General features: G+C 39.1%; 1 protein-coding gene across 3 annotated transcripts in view; it reads left to right on the forward strand.

Annotated features, from left to right (window-relative positions):
- Positions 1-24,295, forward strand: part of ELMO1 (engulfment and cell motility 1) — a 316,776-nt gene that overhangs the window by 276,745 nt on the left and 15,736 nt on the right. For all 3 annotated transcript variants that reach the window (XM_027665022.1, XM_027665024.1, XM_027665023.1), the window contains 2 exons: positions 11,157-11,320; positions 16,956-17,068. In XM_027665022.1, the coding sequence (XP_027520823.1) occupies positions 11,157-11,320; positions 16,956-17,068 (277 nt within the window). The remainder of the gene's footprint in view (positions 1-11,156; positions 11,321-16,955; positions 17,069-24,295) is intronic.

Raw genomic sequence — 24,295 nt, forward strand, 5'->3', positions numbered from 1 at the left:
CAGTGTGGTAAAAAGGTGCAGTGATAGCATTCAAGTTATCAGAGAAAGGATCTTTCATCACTGGAAGATTGTAAGCCTTTATCCATCCATAACTCACTACTCAGTTACTAGAAGTAACATTATTTTAAAACATTATTTTAAAACATTATTTACCCTTCTAGGCAGGATCAATCTGTTTCAGGATATGTGTGTGTTTCTGAGTATGTCATTGGTAGTTTCAAATCAATAGTGGGAAGTAAACTTGAAGCCAAATACTGCAATCTTGTTTTAATGCTTTTGTGAGAAAAATTCTTTTTGCTCTGATTTAATGTGAGTGAAAGGAACATGGAAAAAAAAAAACAAAGCTGAGAATATGGTATCAACACAGTATTCACTGGAGGGGAAAAACGTGTGATTTTTTCAGATGTTTTCCATGCATGTAGTCAAAGGGATAGAGCAATGGAACCAGTCTACACAGATCTGATGGTCTTTAGTTAAGATTTCTTATAACTGTGGAAGGCTTACCGTGTGCTTGTAGAAGGGTATCATGTTCCTGAAGCAAACCTAATTAGTTTGTTCCATTCCTAGTTTCTCTAGCTAGCAGATCAGTTTTGTAATCACAGTGAGGTGGCTGAATGCTTTTGAATTGTTGGTGTTAGTATAAGGTGTCATATAAATCACTGTTTTCTATCCTAGGAAGTAGTTTATTTTCTGGTACTGCATATAGATCCAAAAAAAGCTTCCCTTTTGATCTGTGGGAGAAAAGATTGCTCCTTTGCAGCAATTAAAAATGTAGGTTTCTGATGCCATAAACCATTCCACTGCAGTTTTTAGAATGAGGTATGGCAAAACATGTCATCTGTGCTTTTTCTTCTAAGAATAGTCTAGTTGAATCTCTTATATGCTTGGTTATGTGCCACAACTCGAGGGGAAAAATAATATGCGTTGTTCATATTTATATGACCAGCACAGTAATGACATAACTACCTGAGGCAAAGGTCTCACTGGACTAGACTGCAAAAATTCAGAATTTTCCAAAGGTATTATTCAGTAATTTCACAACATTTTTAAAATGGCAATAAAACCTTTTTTTTTCTTTTTCTTTCTCTTGGACATATACATTTTGTGTGTGTTTGGCAGTTCCAGGCAGATCTTGGTTTGTAATAGTCCTGACACTTATTATGATCTGTCAAGTCAGTAATTTGTGAGCAGCAGATTTACAGAATAGTATTTATAGCTAGCATCTCACAAGTCTCAATGGGTTTAACCTTTTCATTTCTTTATGCATTTTTGTGAATCATTCAGTTATTTCATGCAACTATTTTTATTCTTGTGACACAGACTGGTCTCTCTTATACCAACTATCGCTTGAAGCAGTTATTAATGTGAGATGTGCTAAAAAATTGGTGTTCAGTAGACAGGTTTTTCATGTTTCTTCATGTTTTTAGGTTTACCTAAAAATTATTATAGCTTAATTTTGCTGTAAATTATGGTGTAAAATAAGATGAAGGCTCATTCAGAGGCATATCACATCTGTGCAACTGCTTTTTTTATTATTTCTAGACGCTCAGCCTAATCATTTACTTTAACCATGCAAATAATGGGGCTGAACGAAATATTCCAACACCAGGGTACTGAACATTGGGCTTATGCATTCATCAGAAAAAAATAAGTGTGTAATTTAGCTTTCTAGTTCAGAGAACTGAATCCAAAACCACATTTTCAGTCCTTTTGGTCATTTTTTTTAGATAGGAACTTTGGAAGTTTCACTTTTCTAATAAAATAGAATGCCAAAAAAAATTTTAAAAATAGTTGCATTGAAGTAGGGACTGTCATTTAAGTCAAGTCCAGAAAAACAAAATTTGAAGTTTCCAATTCCTATTTATCATTTTCTTCTCTTTTGTTCATGTGAGTAACAGAACAAATGTGGTGAGGTACTTTGAGCAATCAAATAAGGAATTTTACTATTTGAATGGGCCAACTTTTGGACTCACTGAAGGAACACATAAGTATTAGCAAAGCTAGGCAAAATGGCAGAGCCTTTGCATGTATGGACTTTAATCAATAAACACTTTTCATAGGCAAATCTCCTTTCCTGTGGAAAATGTACTTGGGAAGTTTTGCTGAATTTACTACTCGTAACAAGTAGAATTCATAGATTTTCAGGGTCTGTCTGGTTTTGGAAGAATGTTAGCAAAGAGGAGAGACATGAAGTCGAAAGGTATAGAAGCTGTCCCCATATTGCCTGGTGCTTTGTGCTAGCTAGTGTGTTTATTGGTCACTTAGATGACTCAGGAACTCTTTCTCTTGGTATTAAAAAGACACAAGTCTGGGGCACTGGCTCTCCTTCCATTTAGATTTGGAGCTGGAGGGTCCTTGGAATTGACTGGAGACAACACAAGCAGGTCTAATGGCAGGCTTGGACCACCTGCAATTCCATTTAGCCATTCATACCTCAGGCAGGAAGGACCTCAACGCTATGGGTTCAACTCGTGAAAGAGCCTGGAGATCTTTTCAGCAGTGCAGCTGGTCAGGCCTTTATGTTGTTTTTGTCTCAGCTAAAGGAGATATGAAGATGTGGAGCCGTAATGCAAAGCATTGTTCTTACATTTTTATCCATTTGTCAGATGTACTGAGCAGTGATTCCAGACCCTTCTATTCCACTTTAAAAAAAAAAAAATTGTTCCTCTACTTTGCCTGATCTTTTGCCCATTTAAAGAGTACTTTTTTATTCATCATTAATGTTTAGAACTTGAGTTCTTTAATTTGTATATTTTCTTATGGGAAAAACTACCTATTAGAATCTTGTCCTAGTTTTCCTTCTCTAGAACAAGAAGTTTGCCCATATACTAAAGTTAATTTTCATTTAGTGTATGCCATTTAATGTAACTGTATTTTAAGGGAAGCAGCACCCAAATGTATGTTCCTAATCATGGCTAACTCTCGTATTATTTTCTGTTAGAATTCGTAAGTGTGCTATTTGACATGTTAATTGCTACATTGGTATATGACTAAGGATACAAATAACTCCTCATTTTTCCCCCTCCCCTCACTTAACATTTTGTTTGAGAAGATCAGTACATTTTGTCTGTGAAAAGCCCTGGATTAAATGCCACCCACAAATGATTTTGTGCATGTTTTATTTTGCCAAAGGAGGTTGTCAGACGTTGGGGGAAATACTGTAATATTGGCTGACCTAAGACTTCAATTAACTAACAAAGAAGTTTACAAAACCTGTCATATTAACTTTGCACATCATTTTACTGGGGCAGAAACACTGACACACAGCACCTATTTCTTGCTTTGCTTACCTCAAGACACGAAGCATAAACAGGAAAAGAAATTTTTTCCTTACTTCTGATATAAATAATTTTCTACAAATATTTAAAGTGAGGAAGAGGTTTCTTGTCTATCAGTAATTCTTGTTTCAGCTCAGTATGACCCAAGTAAGTGGCATTTGACCTGTGTGTTTGGATCAGCATTGTTTTGAAGAGAACCCTTATATTTGAGGATAGCATCTGGTTTTAGCCCTGCAAGAAGACCGTGAAATTCTTTCATGTTTTCTTTTACCAAAATGGTTGAAGACATTATGGACAATGTTTGCATATATTTTGATGATGATTCTAAACCTACTTGCATTTCAAGTTTGTAAAGGATTGCTGTTCACTTCTCTTCCTATTACTATCAGTTTTATCCCTAACTTCCTCAGGCCAGTCCTTAAGGAAGGTTTCCTTTCAATCAGCTACTTCCCAAGCCATAATTTTAGAAATATATAATTTCCCCCATATTTTACCCCCTCTTTTCCTATTTCCTTTTCATTGAACTTCTAACAAAATCTCATTTATTCTTTCCCTCTAGCCTTCATTTTCTGTTGAAATACAACATCTATCAGAGCCTCTTTTTTTTTTTCCTTCAGACTAGTCCCCATTTTAATTCATTTTGTTGCAAGCTGTCAGCCAGATGCCTGCTTCCTCGTGCTGATACTCCCCGCTGAAACCTTTGTTCCTGCACAGGTCACTTTTCCATATTCATAACACCCTTCCTACTAGCTTGCTTTCTTTTTCCTTTGTATACTCTAGTCTCCTCACATTTCTTATCAAAATCATCTTCTTACCCATTCCTTTAGCTATATTACCCTTCAGTGGAATTTTGTACTAGTCCTTTGTCTTTTTCTCAATCAAGTTCAAGATGCTTTTTGCTCCCAGCCAAAGTCTCTGCCACTGTTATTGTGTTTAATCAAGAAAATAAAGAGTAATGTTCGAAAAGAACTGGAGGCCGCCTTGTGTATCCACTGGTTCTCCATCAGGATCTATGTATCCAAGGGAAAAATAATCAGTGCAGCTAACCGAATTTTTTGAGCTTTTTTGGAAAGTGCCAAGTTAGCCTGTGGCTGCAGGCTCTTCCTGTAGAGGTGGATGAGCCCAGGGATGTAATATAACAGAGTTCAGCAATAAGTGGTCCATTTCCACTGAACATGTTCTACAAGATACTCACATCCAATATCAGAATGAGCCAGGAATTTCTTACAGGGAGCTGAACTTTCCTACATCAGCATCTTCAGATGGAGTCACTCCTCAGACACCTTCCTTGCTTTTTCTCAGCCTCCCTTTCATGGTGCTCCATGTACTCATGATCCTGGGGCTCTTATTCCGTCTTTCTTACAAGAATGTAATGAATCCTTTATCCCCTCTCTCATACTCTTGGATTAACAGTAGTCTCAGCCCATCAGTTCCCAGAAACAGTGTTGTTTCAGTCTGGTTTCCCACACCTGTGATTCATTAGTCAAGTGAAAATAAAAAGCAGAAAAATCAAGAACTTCTCTGAAATGTAAAACAGTTGTGCTCATTTCATCTTCAGCCTTTTTCCTTCTTCACTACTCAACCTGCTGGATTTTCAGATCCAGTGCAAAGTCAGGCTTCTTCAGGCTCTCTTCCCTCTTTCCCTCAGCAGAGGGCAGGCAATTATTTGGGTCCTGGGGCTCCAGACGAGATTTCACATTGATCTATTACTACAGCATTAGGTTTTCCGACACCTGCTATAGACCTTTTAAACGCCTTCTGTGGAATTGCTGTCACATCTCCTATCTCTCAGCTCCATCATCACATCTGCTAGGTGTGCTCATTTGTTCTGCAAAATGATAGTCCCTGCTGAACTGGGTAATGATACTGATACTGCATGGAAACAGACTACTCAGCTTGATCAAAACCATTGCATTGTTTCAAGTCTCTTCTCTGCAACTTGAAAAATATCTTGGTTCATACTAGAAAATTATAATCACAAGCAAAAGAGGGAAGAAGGAAAGAAAGAAAAGCAAGCCTAAACCCCAGCAACACTAAGTTTTTTTTGCAATGGGTTTTAAATTCTGCAGAAAATGATAAAATGTATCAGAGCTTATATCTGCTAAATCCTCTGACAGCTGCTTTCTCATCCTGCTTCCTGAAAATGAATCAACTTAATTATTCCTGTGGCTATGTACATCCAGACAGCTTAGAGTTGCCTCTTTATTGCTGGCTACAGTAACTGTCCTTGTGTTCTGGAATAGCTAAGAAAATTGAAAACTGGGGGTTTTTTTGTAATTTTAGAGTACACAGACTGTAATAGAAGTAATTGTCTGGAATTTTGGAATCTCTCATCAATGGTTAGATTGTGCCAGCACAGAGTTTAAATTTGCTTTTGTAGGAGGGCATGTTTGGATTAATATAAAAAAGTAATGTGGAGTGAATGCTTGGTACAGGCTGTGATTGAGAGACTAGTGTAGTGAATTCACAGACTGCAATATGTGGAAATTGGGGGCAGGGAAATACCAACTAAATTATCTTCCAAGGACCTTGAAGTCTCTCAGGATGACTCTTCTGTGTACTCTGAAAATATAACCATTGATCTAGTTAAGGCAATTTATCCTTTGGAACAGTCTAAAAAATGTCTCGAATTACCTGGTGCACACATTAAACATGTAAAGTTTTCATTAAAGGAGTTGACAGGTTGCTTGTAAACTAAAGTCATTTCCTTTCCCTTCAGAATTAAATTTTCTTTATGGCGTCCTTTGTCAGTAAGCCCTGTTCATTAAGAATGATTTCACCATTTCATTCTGCAACCTTATTTTTCCCTGCCTTATGGATTTAACCGAAGGAAATCCCTTTTTGACTGAAATGATCAAGCTGGATCTCAATCACCAAATTATGTTTTTCCCTGCATTCTCTATCCTGTATAAACCAGGCTACTTCTTTTCAGGAACATTTAGATAGGAAGGAAGCTAGGTATGAATTCTTAACAACCAATTTGCAAAGAAATGTCTTTCTTCCAGTTTTCTGTTTGTTGGCTGCTTGATTTTTGAATGATCACCTGAAAAAGTCAGTGAATGAGGGTCTAGAACTTCTTACATCTCAAGTGCTTCAAGTTTGGTTGTAGAGGGGAACCTCTGGATATAGTGCAGTCTAGTGGCTGCTCTTTTATCATATGCTGCAGTGAGGTAGGGGAATAATGCCTTGCAGTATTTGCTAGTGTTGAGCCAAATTAGGAAAGCACTGAACTAAGCACATCGCTGTAATGTGGGTTATTTATACCTAAGTCTTGTCTGTGCATACAAAAGGTGAACTGTCAAGATTAACAGCAGTCAGTCAGCATAACATACTTGACACACACAATCCCTTGAGTTAGTCATCCAAGTAGCAGTCAGTGTAACAGGTGCCCGAAGATACTAGAGGTACAAATTAGTGGCTTCTGTGATGGCATCCAGATACGCTCTTATTGCTGTCATCACATGTCAAAGGGCATGCTTATTCAAGTGAAACATTGATATTGCGGGCAAATTAGAGAAGGGTTCATCTCGCATCTAGTGCTCCACAGATCATAGAATCATAGCATAATTTGGGTTGGAAGGGACCTTAAAGATCATCTAATTCCAGCTCCACCACCATGGACAGGGACATCTTCCACTAGACCAGGTCCCATGCAACATGGCCTTGAACACTGCCAGGGATGGGGCATCCACAGCTTCTCTGGGCAACCTGTTCCAGTGTCTCATTACCCTCACAGGACAAATTTCTTCTTCATATCTAATCTAAACCTACTCACTATCAGTTTAGAGCTACTATCCCTTGGGAAACAACCCAGATGTGTTGTAAACATCCAGGCCTTCAGACTCTTCTGTGAGAAGTTTATGGGAAGATTGATGCTGTGAGTTTGTAGAAGGAGTATGTCTGGTGAGTAGAAGGCTCAGACTTAAATTTCCAGAATCTTTCAGGCTAATGATGGGTGTCTGAGGTCGTTCCCCATCTTCTCTAGTCAGTGCTGAAACAAACTTTGCATCAGTGTGGGCTAAGTAGAGTAGAGAGATTTGTGCTTTCCATAGTTGCAAACAAGCTGCTGAAATGAGGTTAGTGTGAAGGTTGCTGTAGAGTTTGACCCTGATAAACTCCTCTTTTTGACATTAACAACTTCTCACTCTTTTTATTTTGACCCCTTGTTGTACAGCCTGAGTGTTCAGACCTCTGCTCCATCCAGAAAGAAGAGACTTTATTTGCATAGGCAAAAGTTGTCATGGCAAGACAGAGAAGGAACAATAAAAGAGAAGGGGTAAACATTGGAAAAGCAGTCAGAATATGATATGACAAAGATGAGGTCAAATAAACAAAACACACAAAAAAACAGACTAAAAAAGCTTAGAGAAAAATACATGATGTCAGGATAGTGGCTATTGAAATATGTTAGATGGATACAAAATCTGGGGAATAAAGTCCTATGTGATTAAATGGGAAAAAAAAGTTATGTTTTCTTTCCTGCTGTCTTTCTCTTCATGTCTTCAGTGAATTTTCCTGTCTTAGTTGAATTGCAGAACTTGGAATCCTCTTAACCATACAAGAGGTCACCAGATGAAAAGGATGTAATTTGAAGCAAATACACCCTCTGAAACACTCATTTCTCAGTAAGAGTAGCAAAACATAATGTAATAAAAACAACTGTTTGCAGTGTTTATGTATAATCACATTGGGTTGAGAATACCTTTAATTTCATTGTAAGGTCAGATACACAGGGAGGAAGGGTTGATGCTGTCTCTCAGCCAGCAGTAATCTAAGGCTGGCAACTCAGCTTTGGAAATTGAACAGATTAGAAGTTCTTGGCAGTGACTCCCAAATGCTCAGGAGACTTGACACAGTCAGCAGCTTTGACATTTTGGCCAGCTAGTTAAATTGTGTTGGTTATAAACATTACAAGGGAAGTGTCCTTATGTGCTGGCCCTGGGGCATACACTTCCTGCCTTCTGTCTGGGAGCAAGGGGAGCCTCTAGACCAAGTAGCTCTTTGATGATACCCTGTGAATAACCTTTCAGACCATAGTGAAGAAGAGGAATTTTCATTGTTTTCATGTTAACCACAAAAATGAGTTACAGATAAGAGAGACAAAGGTGCTGCAACTAAGCATAAGTGACAGTGCCCTAAGTCTACTGAACCTGAACCTCCTTTGCAGAGTTTAGCCAGGAATGAGCACTGCTTCACATGGATTATTTACAGATCATACTGAAAAGAAGATCCTCATGCATGCAACTCCCTAAAACACAGTATTTATTTATTTGTTTGTCGTTTTATTTTAGGGGGAAAACTACTCATAAGAGACAGTTTCCCTAGGGAGAGTGCCTGAATTTAGGAAACTAAATCTATATGTAAGCAACAAAAAATCAGATGGTACAGACATTTGAATGAACTCATGAAACTGAAACTGCATGCCTGCATAAGCGATGGCAGGGCTATATTTACCTGCAAATCTGTTTTCGTGTTGAAAAATCAAGGTGATATGGTAGCAATAGTTATTGTAGAAGTTAAGCGAGTGCCGGTAGGCTGCTTCATCCAGGGGGTAGAAATGTGGCAAAAGCATTTGTTGCCCACCTGAACCAACACCATTGGGAAAAGTATCTTGCTGCCATTAAAGCAGATCTCTGGGATGGATGTTGTCCCAGTAGTAAGGAAGGAGATTATCTTCCATTCTTTAATTGCTTAGTTTCACCTTCTAGAAACAGCTAAAATGAATGCTTAGATCGCATCTGAGAAAGACATTACGTCTCAGGAAGCAAAACTAGAAAACAGTGCAGGCAATGAGTTAGGAGACTGAGGCAACACATGTGAAACAATGAAATATTAATATGAAAAGAGAAGTTTTTAGCATTATTAGGGAATTTCTGAGGAGCTGAGCTTCTATTTTAAGATACATGGTGAAGGTGAAAGAATAAAGGAAAATTAACAGTGCAGAAAAAGCTTTGCCCTATGTTTGTGTAGCTGTTGATTTCTGTTGTATTCTTTTAGATACTGGTGGGTGTTACCATTTCCTACTGTTTATTAGCTGTTGCATTTGGGTGATATGGACCTTTCTAAGAATGATAAATTGTTTTTTCAGCCAACTTAAGCACGGCATCAGATAAATATTTCAAAGTGTGTGATTTGCACCAGCACCAAGGAAATGAGTCTAGAATTATGGAAAGACAGACAGTAATCTGTGATATGTATTTATCTGAAATAGATCCAAGCAATTCTCCTTCGTTAACTGTGTCTCAGCAGTTTTCTCTTGATAAAATAATTAACATGCAGATAGATGGTTGTTGCCTAGCCATCCTTCATTCTTCTTTTTTTGGTTCACATAGTTTATGGCATTTATTCAAAAGCAATCCTGTAATATCCTTGGCAAATTGATCTCTCTCTTTTCCCTGACTAATGGTCTTTTTTAGAAAGGTCTCTTTCCTTCGCTGTGTATGACCATAATGTGCCTGGAGTGTAAGGCTCTCATGGATTCTCATGGTGGTTGAGATTCAAAGGGAGCTTTGGAAGTCATTTGTCCAACCTCCCTACTCAAGCAGGGCCACCCAGAGCAAGTTGCCCAGGACCATGTCCAGGCAGCTTTTGAGTACCTTCAAGGATGGGAAGACTCCATAACCTCCCTGGGCAACCTGTGCCAGTGCTCAGTCACCCTCACAGTGAAAAAGTGTTTCCTCATGTTTAGAGGGAACTTCCTGTGTTTCAGTGTGTGCCCATCGCCTCCAAGTGTAAGGAATAAGGGAACCAATAGGCCAGTCAGCAGCCTTGTGCTACTGCTGGTCAGGAGAGCAGCATCAGGAGAGCTCCAAGACCTGAAACTCTTCCCAGTCTCTCTCGTGGGCAGTTAGACTGGCCCCTGTGGCTTGTGTGCTTCACCTAGGTTGAGCTGGCAAAAGTCAGGATGTGCATCTGCACTCAGTTGGCTTCACAGCTTTTTTCTGCTGGTGTTGAGTGTGTACTTGTCCCTGACATGCTCTACTCTGCAGTGGTGCGGCCTCACCTTGAATTGTGTGCAGTTTTGGTCACTGCAATATGAGAAAGACATTAGGCCATTAGAGACTGTCCAAAGGAGGGCAATGAAGATGGTAAAGGGCCTTGAGGGGAAGCCGTGGGAGGAGCAGCTGACATCACTTGGTTTACTCAGCCTGGAGAAGAGGAGACTTGAGGGGAGACCTCATTGCAGTCTGCAACTTCTTTGTGAGGGAAAGAGGAGGGGCAGACACTGATCTCTGTGGTGATCAGTGACAAGACCCAAGGGAATGGCCTGAAGTTGTATCAGGGGAGGTTTAGGTTGGATATTAGAAAGAGGTTCTTCCCTCAGGGGGTGGTTGTGCACTGGAACAGGCTCCCCGAGTGGTCACAGCACCAAACCTGACAGAGTTCAAGCAGTGTTCAGACAGTGCTCTCAGGCATGTGGTGTGACTCTTGGGGATGGTCCTGTGCAGGGCCAGGATGACTTGATGATCCTTGTGTGTCCCTTCCAACTTAGCATATTCTGTGATTCTGTGATCTTAGCTCAGGATGCAAAAGAACCACACTACTGCTGCTGAGGGCACACAAACCATGGACAGAGCAGGACTTAAAATCCAGTAACAAGTAATTGTAATTTAGACAGCCAAGCAATAAGTGACACCCTCCCCACCACCCTCCAAAAAAAAAATAATTTCTTGTTACAGAGCAGAAGAGCTTTTGATGTAGGCTGTGATGCCCTGTCAGAAGTTGGCTTATTTTCTGGTTATGTTACTGAAAATTCATCCAGAGACCACATCTTCTATACCTAGAAACCTTAGTGTAACCCAGACTTAAGATTTGAAACAAAAACACAGAAGGTGTTAACAAAGGTTTTCTTGTGGTTTTTTTCATTGTCAATTGCAGGTAATGCAAGTAGTGAAAGAACAGATAATGAGAGCACTCACTACCAAGCCTAGCTCTCTGGATCAATTCAAGAGCAAACTTCAGAATCTCAGTTACACAGAAATACTGAAAATACGCCAGTCTGAAAGAATGAACCAGGAAGATTTCCAGTCTCGTCCAATTCTGTAAGTACTGTCTTTTCTCCCCACTTGTTTTTTCATGGAAGGATTAACAGTTTCAAATGACATTTGTGAGCTCTTCTGGGGGAACCCATGGAGGAAAGCTGTCCAGGGAGATGTGCTCAAGAGCACTCGTGCGGCATCTGCTCAAAGTACATTACATTTTCTTCTACTGGGAATCGTAACTTTTTCTTTGAGTTCAGTGAAACCAGATTTGGCAAATCCCAATGGGGTCTCATATGGCTCATTTATATGAAACAGTGCTTTGACATTTCCTGTTCTGCGTGATTGTGACCCTGATTTTGGTGCTGGTAGTGGCTTTAAAAAAAAAAATGCAGCTAATCAAACACCACAATGTTGTCTTCTGTCCAAGGGTCTTTAAAAATTCCAAATGTCACTTCTCTGAGCAAGACAGGAAGAAGCTCAGAAGAAGAGCCAGTACACATTGGCTTCACAAGAGTGGTGTTGTTTACCACTGTCTTTTTTTCTAGCATTATCTTTGGTGTTAATGACAAGCAGTCATTTACTTATTTGTAAATGATAACATTCTGGCAGGTAGCCAGTCATTTTCTTGTTGTTTACTGCAAAGTATCAAAGGCTAATATTGCCTCCATAGCTCCTTCTCATTTCTCAGAATACTCTTTGTTCTGTTTTATGAAGAATGGAGGGTGTACTTGGCTCTGGACCAAGTCTGGGCTTGTGGCTGAACTGATGGCACAGGACAGATGCAGGCTCTGTGGTGTGCAAATTATGTACTGAGAATAGCAGGAACCTTTTGAGATCAGCAGAGAAACAGTGAGTGCTCCAGAAGCATCAGCTGAAATGTCGTGAAATCCCGACTGTGTTGCAAGTGGAATGGCTCATGATTTTCTAAATCTCTTTCTCCAAGGAAAAGGTATAGAGATGGATTTGGACCAGAGAATTTCAGGATTCAGAAGCAGTATATTAATTCTGATTTGTTTCTAAAGGATACAGATATCTATGAGCTCAGCGTGGGGGGGGGGACACACACATTCCTCCGGGGGCAGTAGGGCAACAGTGGAAGCATAAGCTAAGTAGAATTACACGCTAAATTTTAATCATACCAATATGAATCAAAAGGGGAATCCTTCTTTTATGTTTTCAGTGTGTTAGAAAATAGGACCTAATGCCCAGTTAGAACTGATGTCACTCATAGAAATGCATCAATTAAAAATCTACAAATGGTTCTGGTTTGTTTTGCATCGTTACACTGCTCAGAAATCCCTTGCAAATCCCCTGCAACATTTAGTGGTTTAAAGCTACTCGGTACTGCTAAGCATGCCACCAAAGCTTCTCATTTTCCTTGCTTTCCCTGTGAGTCAACAGTTTAAGTATGATACAGGTCCATCACCTACCCTCATGAAATTCGTCAGTGCCCTCTGCAAGCTCTTTATTTCCAGTGTCACTCTGGCTAGTTGCTGCCACAGTGCAGAGTCTCCTTCCCCATCATGGAACAAGTGAAACAGCCAATACAAACAGTTAAAAGCTACTGAAGTGTTACCAGAGACTCATTTCAGATTCAGGACAAAGGCTAAGCCTAAAGGCTGTAAAGGCTAAGTAAATCAATAAGGTGTTTAAGCAATCACAACTGCATTTGCAGAGATTTAACTCCACGCATTTGCATTTTGATTACATCCATGATCACTTGTTCTTGACTGATAAAAGAAACAGTTCTTTCATTTTCCCCTTTGATTCGATTTCCTGTACTGAACTCTCTTAAATTGCATAGATGGCACAATTGATAGAAGTACAGAATCATGGCCCCATTGTAGGGGGCTGTGAGTGAAGCGAGCAGTCGTGGTTGTGCTGTATATTTTAAAGCCTTGCAGATATGCTAAAAGAGACTGTGCACAATGGTGACTGTAACATCAGCAGACCTTATTTAATTCTGCTTGAGAATATGGCAATCAGATTGTGATTTTCCCTGCCTTGAAAATGATAGAAGTCTTTCTTTTGCTGTTCATTGTATGAAGCACTGAAGTTTTAAGCTTTCAAGCTGCTGGATAAGAGAAGCTTCAGTGAAGTTGCATTTGAATGTAAGCTGGAAAGTGTTACCTTAGATCCTGACAATTACAACAAACTTATTTTGCAAGAATTAGTTGTTTCTTTTATGTGAGCATTGTTGTATCATATGAAGTGAAGATTTTCAATAACTACTTTTAATTAGGGAAAATAAAAAGTCCTTCAGAATAGATTGAAGGATTTGGGATCATTATTGATCATCCAAACTGCCATTCCATAATGAAACAATAAAGTATCACTGGTTCATTTTGAATGGCTTTAGAAGGAGTTGTCTAGGAATCCTGTGGGCCTATAGAAGACCAGAGATCTCCTTGACAAATTAAATGTCAACAGAGATGGGTTAATGATAGATAAAGATCTGATGTCCAATTGGAGACTTACTGGTTAAAGGAGAGTTAATATCAACTAGGGAGTCATTGTTAAGTAACATCTATGTGAAAATCAGCAACATACCAGGAAGTAGAGGAAGGTATCTGGATACTTTTCTGTGTTTTATCTTACATATTTCTCAGCAATGTTAGAAAGAGTCCTTATTCCTGCTCCAAATGTGTGAAGTGATTAGAAGGAGCATAGCTAGATGCCAGAAAGATAAAAGGACAAAACACATGAAACCAGTTCTGGGATTACTCTCCCATTTTGTTGTAATGGTTTAAATGTCTTTAATATGCCCCATCCTGGAAAGGAAACAGCTAAAGAGTGAGTCTTAACCCAAAGCTGGAAAGGTAAAAGCTGGGGACAGTTATAACTGGTGCTGAAGAAGAATTAGTGTAATGTGAATAATTTAAAAATAACTTCTAATGATTTTCAGATATTTTAAAAACAAGTAACTGATATCGGTATTGCCTACAGTACCAAGACCAGTGAGATCACAAAATTAGCAATCATATATTACTGTGTGGTTCCCTTAGCCCTTCTATTTTAACAGCACACTAACTTTTGACGTTCTTATGTGATGGAAATACAGTAGGAAACTAACAGCAGTTTTTAAAGCCACTGTCTCCTTAGACTTAGTCTGATCTCTCTGTTCACAAGGCACAAACTGTTAAGTGTATGTAATCTGAAGGACAATAAATAAATATTCACAAAACATATTTGCATTTATGATCTTCCTTTAGCTAATTGTGCCTGTTTGATTTTAAATTTAGGCAGGAGTACCTATTTCTTGCACAAAGATTTTTTTTCTAACCCTCCTGTCTTTAGACAATGATCAGGAGGAACAGAACTGCATTGCCTTCAGACGGCTTTCAGAAGGAAATATAGTTTCAAAGAAGCACATCTTTAGTTTGACTGTGTTCTGTGGTTTGTTTGTTCTGACCCTTGACGGCGAGGGGCACTAAGTGGTGGGATCACTTTGCAAAAATATATCTGGAGTCATGGTATCAGAAAAGTAGCTGAAAACCATAAAAATCAGAGTAACCATGTATTGGCATGAGCTGCAGAGGACAGTAAGTGCAGTAAGTGATCATGTCAAGACTTTGATGGTCTTACCATGTTTCACTAAAGTCCAAAGTTACCGAAGTCTGTTTCTCCATGGAGTAAGGAGTTATCTCCACAACCTCTGCATGGTAAGTTTGATTACCATAAACCAGAAGAGAGTACTACATCTGAGCCTCACAACTGTGAAAGCAGATAAATGCATGTGGGTAGAGGGACTCTAGCTCATAAGGAAAGAGGCATGAGGTCCCTTCTTCCCTACCTCCCTTTCTCCTATGGAAAGTCTGCCTTAGGCATTGAGGTACTTTAGAGAGGATTACCTGTTTCTTTTAGGATTGGTTTAAAAATCCTTCTCTTCCTCCAGTTTGTAAAGGGCAGATGGGGCTTTAGAGGCCAGAAGAGGGAATATCTTTAGCAAACATTCAGATGTTATTGTGCTGGGTGACCCATTCTTTTTTTTTTCAGTAATGTCTTATAACTATGATGTTATGATATCTTTAACAGCTATTTAATGATAAACATCCAATTTTTGAATTAAACTACATAAATATGAAACTGATGTTTACACCAGTCTTGAATGTTTGAAATCAGTCCAGCTGGAGATTTAGTTTGCAGCCTGGACTGCTGAGTAATCCATACTTGTGTCTTAACACTGTTGTCTTCAGCCCCTGCTCCCAGTTTTACCTGAGGAGTAGGGAATCTCAGCAGCTCAGTGAAAACAAGACACTTATTCAAGAACAAAATTCTTTTAATCACTGTATTTAACCATTCAATATATCTGTATCTTAGGTCCCAATGAGAAAACAGCAGTGCTTGAAAATTGTCCTAAAGGACTGATAATACATTTCCAAAAGGTGGCCTGTTTCTATAGTTACAATGCTTCCTTGATTTTTGACCGGATATATTTTTGCAGCTTGTAAATGTGCAGTGAGTTATGCATCAAGAACTGCAACCATTTTGTTAATACATAGAGGAAAGATGGCACTTTATTTTAAAGGCCTCATCTTTCTAGCAGAGGACTTACAGTGATTTCAGCTGGGGTCTGGCAGATCAAAGGCATAGGATCCAAATGACTGTGGAAATCAGCAGCAACTGGGCTTCCTAAATTGTCAAGAAGAGAGAATTTTTTGTTGTCTCTAAGGGATACCACAGCTTAGCTTCCTTTTGATGATGATTGCTGGAACATACTGCCAGACAGAATGATTTTTGGTATTACCTAATTTGTACAGCAATGCAAAGTTATGGTTCTGACACACTTCATATTTTATAAATCCTCTACACATTTAGTTATTTTTTTTTAGTCTTACTAGACTTGCTGTCGAGTTGATGTTTAAACCTGTCTTTTATATATTCTTAATGAATCTAAGTGAGGATATAACTGATGAATTCAGACATCTGTGAATCTATGTGATGGTGTATGAAATTAAACTTTAAATATTATGTGCATATGTTTTCTGCCTAGTTCTTGACATATTGAACTCTTATCAAAGTAAGATGTAGAAAATGGATTTTCTGAAGGATATATAATATTATTTCTAAAGGTACTGTGGGTCTTTGTCAAAGGTAAAATTTGATTCTTGAGCAATCCCTAATCGTGGGCTAGTCTTCTACAAATTATGATAATAATTAATTAATTGAATTATGTGGAATTAAGGACAAGCATATAGTGCTGGATGTTATTTTAGCTCATTGGGATTGCTCACTGTTTTCTATCATTGTTTCAAAATGTGTTTTAGCCTTCTTTTGTTGTGCTGGTGAAGTATACCAGCAGACGATTGTGCAACAAAAGGTGATAGACCCTCAAATAAGCTTCACAGGGTTCCTGTGATAAAAGAGCATTATTTGCCACAGATAAACCTTGTTGTTGCATTATAGCAAGTGTTATTTTTAGATGAGTAAAGTAAGAAATAAATAAGTGACTTGCCTGAGTCATACAGTGATGTTTTAGCAGGGAGATGTCTACAATAGAGATATCCTGACTCACATTCTTTGTTATAGGATAAAGGGGTTTTTTTCTGGAGCAGACTAGATTCTGACCTGGGTTTGTCTGTGACTGTTGTCCTCTTCAAACTCCTTGCAGAAACATCTTGTGAGACTCTGTCTCAGAGGAAAGAGGATGGTCTTTGATTGAATTTGACAAGTGCCTGCTTTCTCTCTTCCCAAGGGAACTAAAAGAGAAGATTCAGCCTGAGATCTTAGAACTGATCAAGCAGCAACGTCTCAATCGACTTGTGGAGGGCACCTGCTTCAGAAAACTCAACAGTCGGCGTCGACAAGGTACAGCTCAGCCTGCCTAGTCTGGCTTTTTATTTTCACTTTTGTCTACAAGCTGAGATGAGGAATACTACTTTCACTGGCAGGATCCTTGTTTGTAGTGCTGTCTTGACTGCTTTTACCAGAAGGCATCTGAAAGCATCCTCAAGTTACAGTTGTTGTAGGATTTCCTGTGTTTCCTTGAAAATGGTTTTGGTTTCATCACACAGATGATCTGAAACAAGTCCAGCATTTCACAGAAATCCCAAGCAGCAGTCTCACACTCTGAACTGAATATTTTCATTTCTGCCCGAGTGTCCAGGCTTCTATATCATCTCAAAGCAAAGTCTTTGCCTCTGCAGGAATAGCACATGAAACTTGATTTTGAATCTCAGACTTGCACCACCTTTATATAGGCAACGAACTCATTCTGCACCACTCCCTCTAGTACTGCCTGTCTTTGTGATTTGTCTTACATTACCATATACAATAGTTATATTATGGTGTTTAAATATCCTTTTAAAAAAGCACTTAGATCAGTAATTTGTGTACCTTCGTATGAATACTTGATTGATATGAGAAGATTGTTTTCCCAATTCTATGAGTCATATCTCAGTGCTAGATCCATAGCTCATTCTATACAGTAAAACTCCCTATGGTTCTTTTCCCCTCAGAGAGATACACTTTTTTCTTTAGACAGCATAATGGTGACATAGTGTAAATTCAGGAAATTAATTAGAAGTCATATCCAAAAATTTCCCTTTAAACTCTCATTTTGTGAGGATTCAGATTGCTATTTATTTTCCTCTGTAAATACAGTACCAATTAGAAAGTTGCAAAAGCTAAGAGTAAGAACTGACAAGGATCAATATTTGAGGCCTTCAGCTTATTTGGGGAAAACTGCGTTATTCACAGAGAGAAGTATACCTGCAATACCTCCTTACTTAGAAACAAGGAAGCAATTTTCCTTAATGTAGGGAGGTTTTTTATATCCTCTCTGTCCTGCATACAAACGCCTATGAAGCCCACTGCACAGAGTTTAGGGAAAGATCATCAATATTCCACTGTGACTTTCTATGCAGACTGATAGAGAGGCATGATACATGTTTTCTCTTCATCAGCATACTCATGAACTGAAAGTAGATAAAATAATGTGTAGTTTGGTTTGGCTATCAGTAGTGAGTCTTGTTTGTTTTATTCCTCTCAGAGCTTTAATGCAAATGACTGAAATTCTGGGGAAGGAGCAACGTTTGTAGCAAATTTTCTTCTTTTGGCAGATCTCCTAGACAAAGATAGACTGTTTATTTTATTCTTAAACTGTTCATGATTTATAGGATCAAAAGCCTTAGGGGATGTAAATTCATTTGACTTATATGAGTACAATTGAAATAAAAAAAATAAATATATTTTTTAAAATCAATGTAATCTTCTGGTCCTCAGTTACGAGGGCTACTTTGTATCATGCCTTGGAGTGAGTTCTATAGGCTGCCAGATTAATTGCTTTGATGTCATATTTATACAGGCCAAAAAAAGTTCATGATTCTTTGGAACAAAACATGTGACCATACCTAAAAGAAATTTATCTTTTCTGAAATATATTGGTTTTCACAGATACGAGCCCGTTTAGGTGGTCATGTTTCCACATGCCCTTAAGAGTTTGTGTGCTTTATGTTAGACTTCCTGTATCCCCTGAACCAGAAGTGTAGATTACCCCCTGAGAGGGAGGGAGTAGACACAACCATTGTAGAAGATGATGATGCGTAAGGCCACCAGGACTAAACTCAGTATGATCTCTCGCTATACAATCTAATGAAGCATGTTTGGTATATAAGCTATTCAACTGGAATCCTTTTTTAGGTATGTACAGTGCCTGGCACAGTCCAAATAGCAAATACTGGCAGCTGGCACAGAGCAGAAGAATCTCTCTTGAAATCGGCATTTATCCTACAGAGTCTCCTGTACCCCAAAGCAGAACAAACTGTGAGACCAGGACTGTCATGATGTCAAAAGCTAGGAGATGAAGTAAAGTGAATGGAGGACCAGAGATTTAGCTAATGATACTGAATGTCATGACAAACTTTCAGACAATTCCTCTGAATGTCCTGATAAAAATAGTACAAAGTCCCAATTTCTGAGTGTGTCTTCTGTTAGCTTTGCCTCCCCTCCCCATCTCCTCTCTCCTAACCCACCTCCCTGTACATGTGCCCTGTGCTACCTCAGGGATTCAGGACCCCTGTCACCTGCCTGCTGCTCCAATTGAATTCAATTGCCAGGGAGCATTAGCAAGGCCCTGAAAGGGTTGTGGTCCATCCAGGTTGATATGGAGCTGAAACAGAAATGAGTAGTGGTCTGAGGCTTCATGATTTGCCTGTTATGTGGCAACCTACTTGTAAGAGTAGCAAGATCTGGTAAGTGTTATACTTTAGTATGTATATGCTTTTTATACCTTTCCCTTCTTTTTTTCCCTTGAGACAATTCTGGAACAAGTGTCACAAATCTACAGATTGTACAAGAAGAACCTGAACATGCCCTACACATGAGAAGCTGACAGCATTAAATTGCCCATTTAAAAATAATTAACAGACATTAGCCCATGATAAAGACTCCAGAGCAAACTTCTGTTGAGATTGTTGTTTGAACATGTGGTAGGACACACATGGTTAGTCACAGTAAGCTGAAAAAACTGACTTACAAAAAAATGAGAAGAGAGTTTACAGCCTCTTATGGCCCTTTGAGAAGAGCTGAAACACTTTCATATATACTTGGTATTGGAAAGCCTCCAATCCAACAGGTTATTAACTGGGGAGATGCTGAAGATTAAGCTGTGAGGTATCTGTAGTCAGATCTCTACCTTTTGTGTTTCAGCACAGGATTATCATAGCAGGGTCTCTGTAGCTGAAATTCAGAAATGTCATTGTTGTCCCTGCAGGATCCTTAGCACTTTCAAAAAATACATGGCCTTTCCCTTACCAGGTTTTCATAGGAGAACTGCAGAACTAACTCCTGTTTTTAATAAGTATCTTAATCAGTTGGAAATCAAACAGCAAAATCTAGCCTGCCCTTCTGGCCATTGTTCAACAGCAGATCATCAAGCTCTGCAAATCCCCACTTTGTTCCTGGACCATGAACATTCACTGAACAGATAGACCTCTTCAGCTTTCTCCTTCCTCAGATAATTCCTAAAAGAAAGGGAAGAAGACTAAAGCAAAAACCTGCAAAGCACTCCACACACCCAATGGTTATTATTTCCAGTAGAGCTAAGTAGCAGATAAAGGCATTTTATTGAAGATAATAGATACCTCTGATGCTGTCATCTAGTACACTTCTAGTATATGTTGCTGGGTGCACTCTTGGAAATAAATTCCTCTTTTAGCTTTATAAAGATTATAGAGAAATTGCATGTTATTGAAGTGCTTTTGCAGCCAAAGATGAGGTTGGTTAAACAGTAATTTTTGGAAGGGAAGGAAACCCCGGTGATACACACCATTAAATTAAAAACACAAGGCACCATGGAAGTAATCTGGAAAGAGAAAGCTTAAATTAAAGCAAAAAGTCTAGTGAAAACAGGTTTTCCAACTCTTGCTAGGATAAGTAACTCACACTTCTGAACAACAACACACACTTTTGTCTTTTTTTCTGCCAAGCTCTCTTCTGCTGCTACTTCATCCTACCCTCTATGGTCTCACAAAAAACATAATATTCTGTGAGTGCGTGTCTTGCTGAGAGGAACCATTTAAACAAACATGCCTCCAACATTGCCACAGGTCAGTTATTCGGCAGTCATTTGGAGAGCCTCCTGGCTTTATTAAAGCAGTTCAAGTGAAAATATCACTACAGCTGTATTAGAGAAAAACAATACAATGAAAGAGAAAGGATGAGCCCATATACATATATCTAAAATCTACACAAATACATTTGTTTTCATGGATATATTTAAAAGCATGTTCCTATTGCTAAGTCTGTGAGAAAATTTTTCTTTGGACCGAAAGCTTCTTTAGTAATCTCGAGCATATCTTGGGAAAAAAGGTATACTCTCAGACTTCTCTCCATGCATATCTGATCTATTTTCTCCCTGGATTCTAACAAAAGAGCACTTCTGTTCTAACCACAGCACTTCTTTGCCTGGAATAGTATTGTTAAGGGCATATGAGTCATTGGCCATTAATGTACTTGGAAACACACTGTGTAAATGGCCAGGCACTCTGTTGCCCGTCAGCAAAATGTTCTGTGCTCTACTATTTGTTCACAGTTTGGAATATTACTCTTGTAGCCAAATTGTAGCTGATTTTGTTATTTAGGATTTTTTTTAACCTCATCTATAATCTTGTGGTGGTTTTTTTTCAAACCAGCACAAATCTTCAACAATGTGCTGTGATATGTTTAACCCACTGGCTGCTCTAGCAATTTTCTGAAAACGATAAAAATTTGTTTGAAAACTTTCCAGGTAAAAACCAAGAATGATTAATCCTGTTTACCAAAGAAGAATTTCTAGCACCTTAATTTGACTGCATCAATGGTCATTGAGGTAAAAGACATAAGGACTCACCGGAAAGTCAAATAATGTAGTGTCCAAAAATTGTGATGAAATCACAAGTCCACATCATCTCTAAAGACTCTGTGGTTAGCAACTGCCTTCCCCTACAGCTGCTTGCTCTGAGGAGGAGTTTTACAGAGGCAGGTATAATAACACTGGATACAAAATGAGAGTTGTGGTTCATAGAAGGGACTTAGTCTTTGGGGTAAATTCATAAGTCTGGGCCTAAAAACAAAACAAACCCCATTGCTTCCTGAATACACAGTTACCCCACTCCAACTGTGCACATACACACAGATCTGCTAGCTGTGGAGTACCGGGTCTTTTGAGGAATGCCTTTTCTGTCTTTAAAGCCTCATGTGGCACTTCAACTCTGTGGACTTGGGCTTTAGAGTTCTGGAGGGTTTGGACAGTTTTTGTTTTATAAACACCACTTTCAAAATGTGGTAGAAAAGAGCTTTTAATTCTGCTTTTGATTGGTTGGTTGGTTTGGGGTTCTTGTTGTTGCTGTTGTTTATCAATTTAAAGCTCAGAGTAAATGCTGGCCACTTCCTCTGTGATGTTCTGTAATTAAGACTTCTTCACCCTTTTTCTCAGTAGAAGAAATTTCAAGTAATTTTTATTTTGACTGCAGCATTATTCAACACACTACTTTTCCAATAAAATTGTGTTCAGCACCTGCACTACAGTAAAATAGTATCCATCATGTTTAAAACTGTTCTCCTTCAAGGCACTGAGATGTCATGTGAGTGGGATATTTTCTGATACACTCTTTGTAGCATCATGTACAGCTGAAAATACCTAAGTGGGAAAGGCTGAGGTGGTTGTAGAAGCAAGGGTTGCTTCACATCGCTAACGTGCTGATCACCCTCCTCAGCTGGGCTGGTGCAGTCATTTAGTAGCTGTGGTTGAGGAAACCTTGTTAGTTCCACTTGTAGCTTTCATTTAAGGCCTTTTCCCTTGTCAGCAAGCCTGTGGCACAGCAGCAGTTATTAGTGAGCCCACAGGAGAATTGTGACGGGCATGCTTCAACCTACGGTCTATGGCTATTAGTTTTTAATTAACCTTGGGTTATGGGGAATTGCTGTGAAAGGCTCCTCATGCCATTGGAGCTTGGGTTTCTAACCATAAAGCCACCCCTTCCTAAAATGAAGTAAGACATTTTCATGGAGGGGTTTTCCCCTCTTTTTATTTTGAAGTAGGGCATTCAAAGAGAACCGAGGTTATCAAAACACTAACCCTTCAGAGATTAAAGAGCCAAACCCTTGCTAACAACATCAGCCCCATTTGTGAGAAATTGAAAGGGATCAATGGTAATTTTTTTTTCAGTTACACCATCTTTTTGCCCAGGTCATTGAGAAGGTAGTGAAACCATGTTGGGTTTTATTCAGAAAAAATTGCTGTTTTAATTTTAGAATTGGAAAGCAATATTCCTTTGTATGTCCTAATAAACAATGAGGTTGCAGTGAAAGCTAGATATGAAAGCCTCCTGCTACAATTACTAGAGGCTTTTCTTTAGGCATAACGGTCTACCATCAGATTTAATGGGGTATATTTTTTGAGCATTGGGTTCCCTATACAAGGTATAAATATAGAAAATTTTCACACGCATTCTTCTGAGATACACAAACTGTCTAACAAGTGTGTATATGCTCTCTTTGTGTGTGTATATGCTCTTCAGATGAGAGTCTGCTGAATGAGGGCTCCTGCTTGCTCTAGTTTCAGATCCCTACAAAAATTTTGTAAGTGAGGTCTTCTTCTTGATCCCATACTATGCCACACTGTATGTACCTCTTACAGTCCAGAGATGCTTACATTTCAGCAGCTCTTTTTGTATGCATGACAGAATCATAATCTCAGGCTCTCTACCAGAAATCTTTCAGTGTTGTGCATGCCTGTGAGGTAGATAACCGGAATCTCTCCCATTGCCCTTTTAAACCTTTGCCAAAAGTTTGTAAAGTTTTTTGAAACCTTTTTGTAGAAGGGGTTGCACACTCAGGAAGTGGTTTGAAGTGTATGGGATTTTTCCCTCAAACATTTTTACCTGCCACGACAAAGAAATTTCAAAGGGCATGCGAAAGCCCATTTTTGCCATTCAGTTGCCTCTTTCTGATTTACTGCATTGCATTTTAAATGACTGGCCAGGGAACTGGAGTGTCCTTCAGAAAGAGGCTGGATCTATGAAGCCAATGTTTTACTAACAGAGCCAGGAAACCCTGCCTTTGCTAACACTCCAAATGAGCTCACATATGCTGGCTCTGGTGGTTCTACAGCTACTCCGATGTTTTATCCAAACTGTGGCTCTGCTTGCTCCCAGCGATTGCAGCACTGCAGGGCTGTGTCAGTGCTAACATTTCCCCTAAATTGTCCCTCAGGCTGCTGCTTGGCACAGCATCAGCACTGCCAGTACAAGAGAAGCACAGAGTCAGAGAAGCCCTCTGCCCCCCTCCGCTGGCATTTTAACATGTAGCCTTGCTCTGAGCTTTTGGAGATTTATAGCTTGGATGTAACAAGATTGTATTCTTGACAGCTTAATGTTATGTGATCTACTTATTGAATAGAAAGGGCTCTGACAAGGAGGGGTAACCTCTTTCTTGCCATTTCAGAAAGGGAATTGGCAAGCACCATCCTTGCGCACAAGGTAGTGTGTTGGCCCAGCTCTGCAAAGGTGATGTTCTTCACAAGAGCAGATTTTAACAGATATTGTTAAGGGGGAT

This window comes from Corapipo altera, unplaced genomic scaffold, assembly GCF_003945725.1.
Source record: "Corapipo altera isolate COAL_440 unplaced genomic scaffold, ASM394572v1 89, whole genome shotgun sequence".
Classification (NCBI taxonomy): Eukaryota; Metazoa; Chordata; class Aves; order Passeriformes; family Pipridae; genus Corapipo; species Corapipo altera.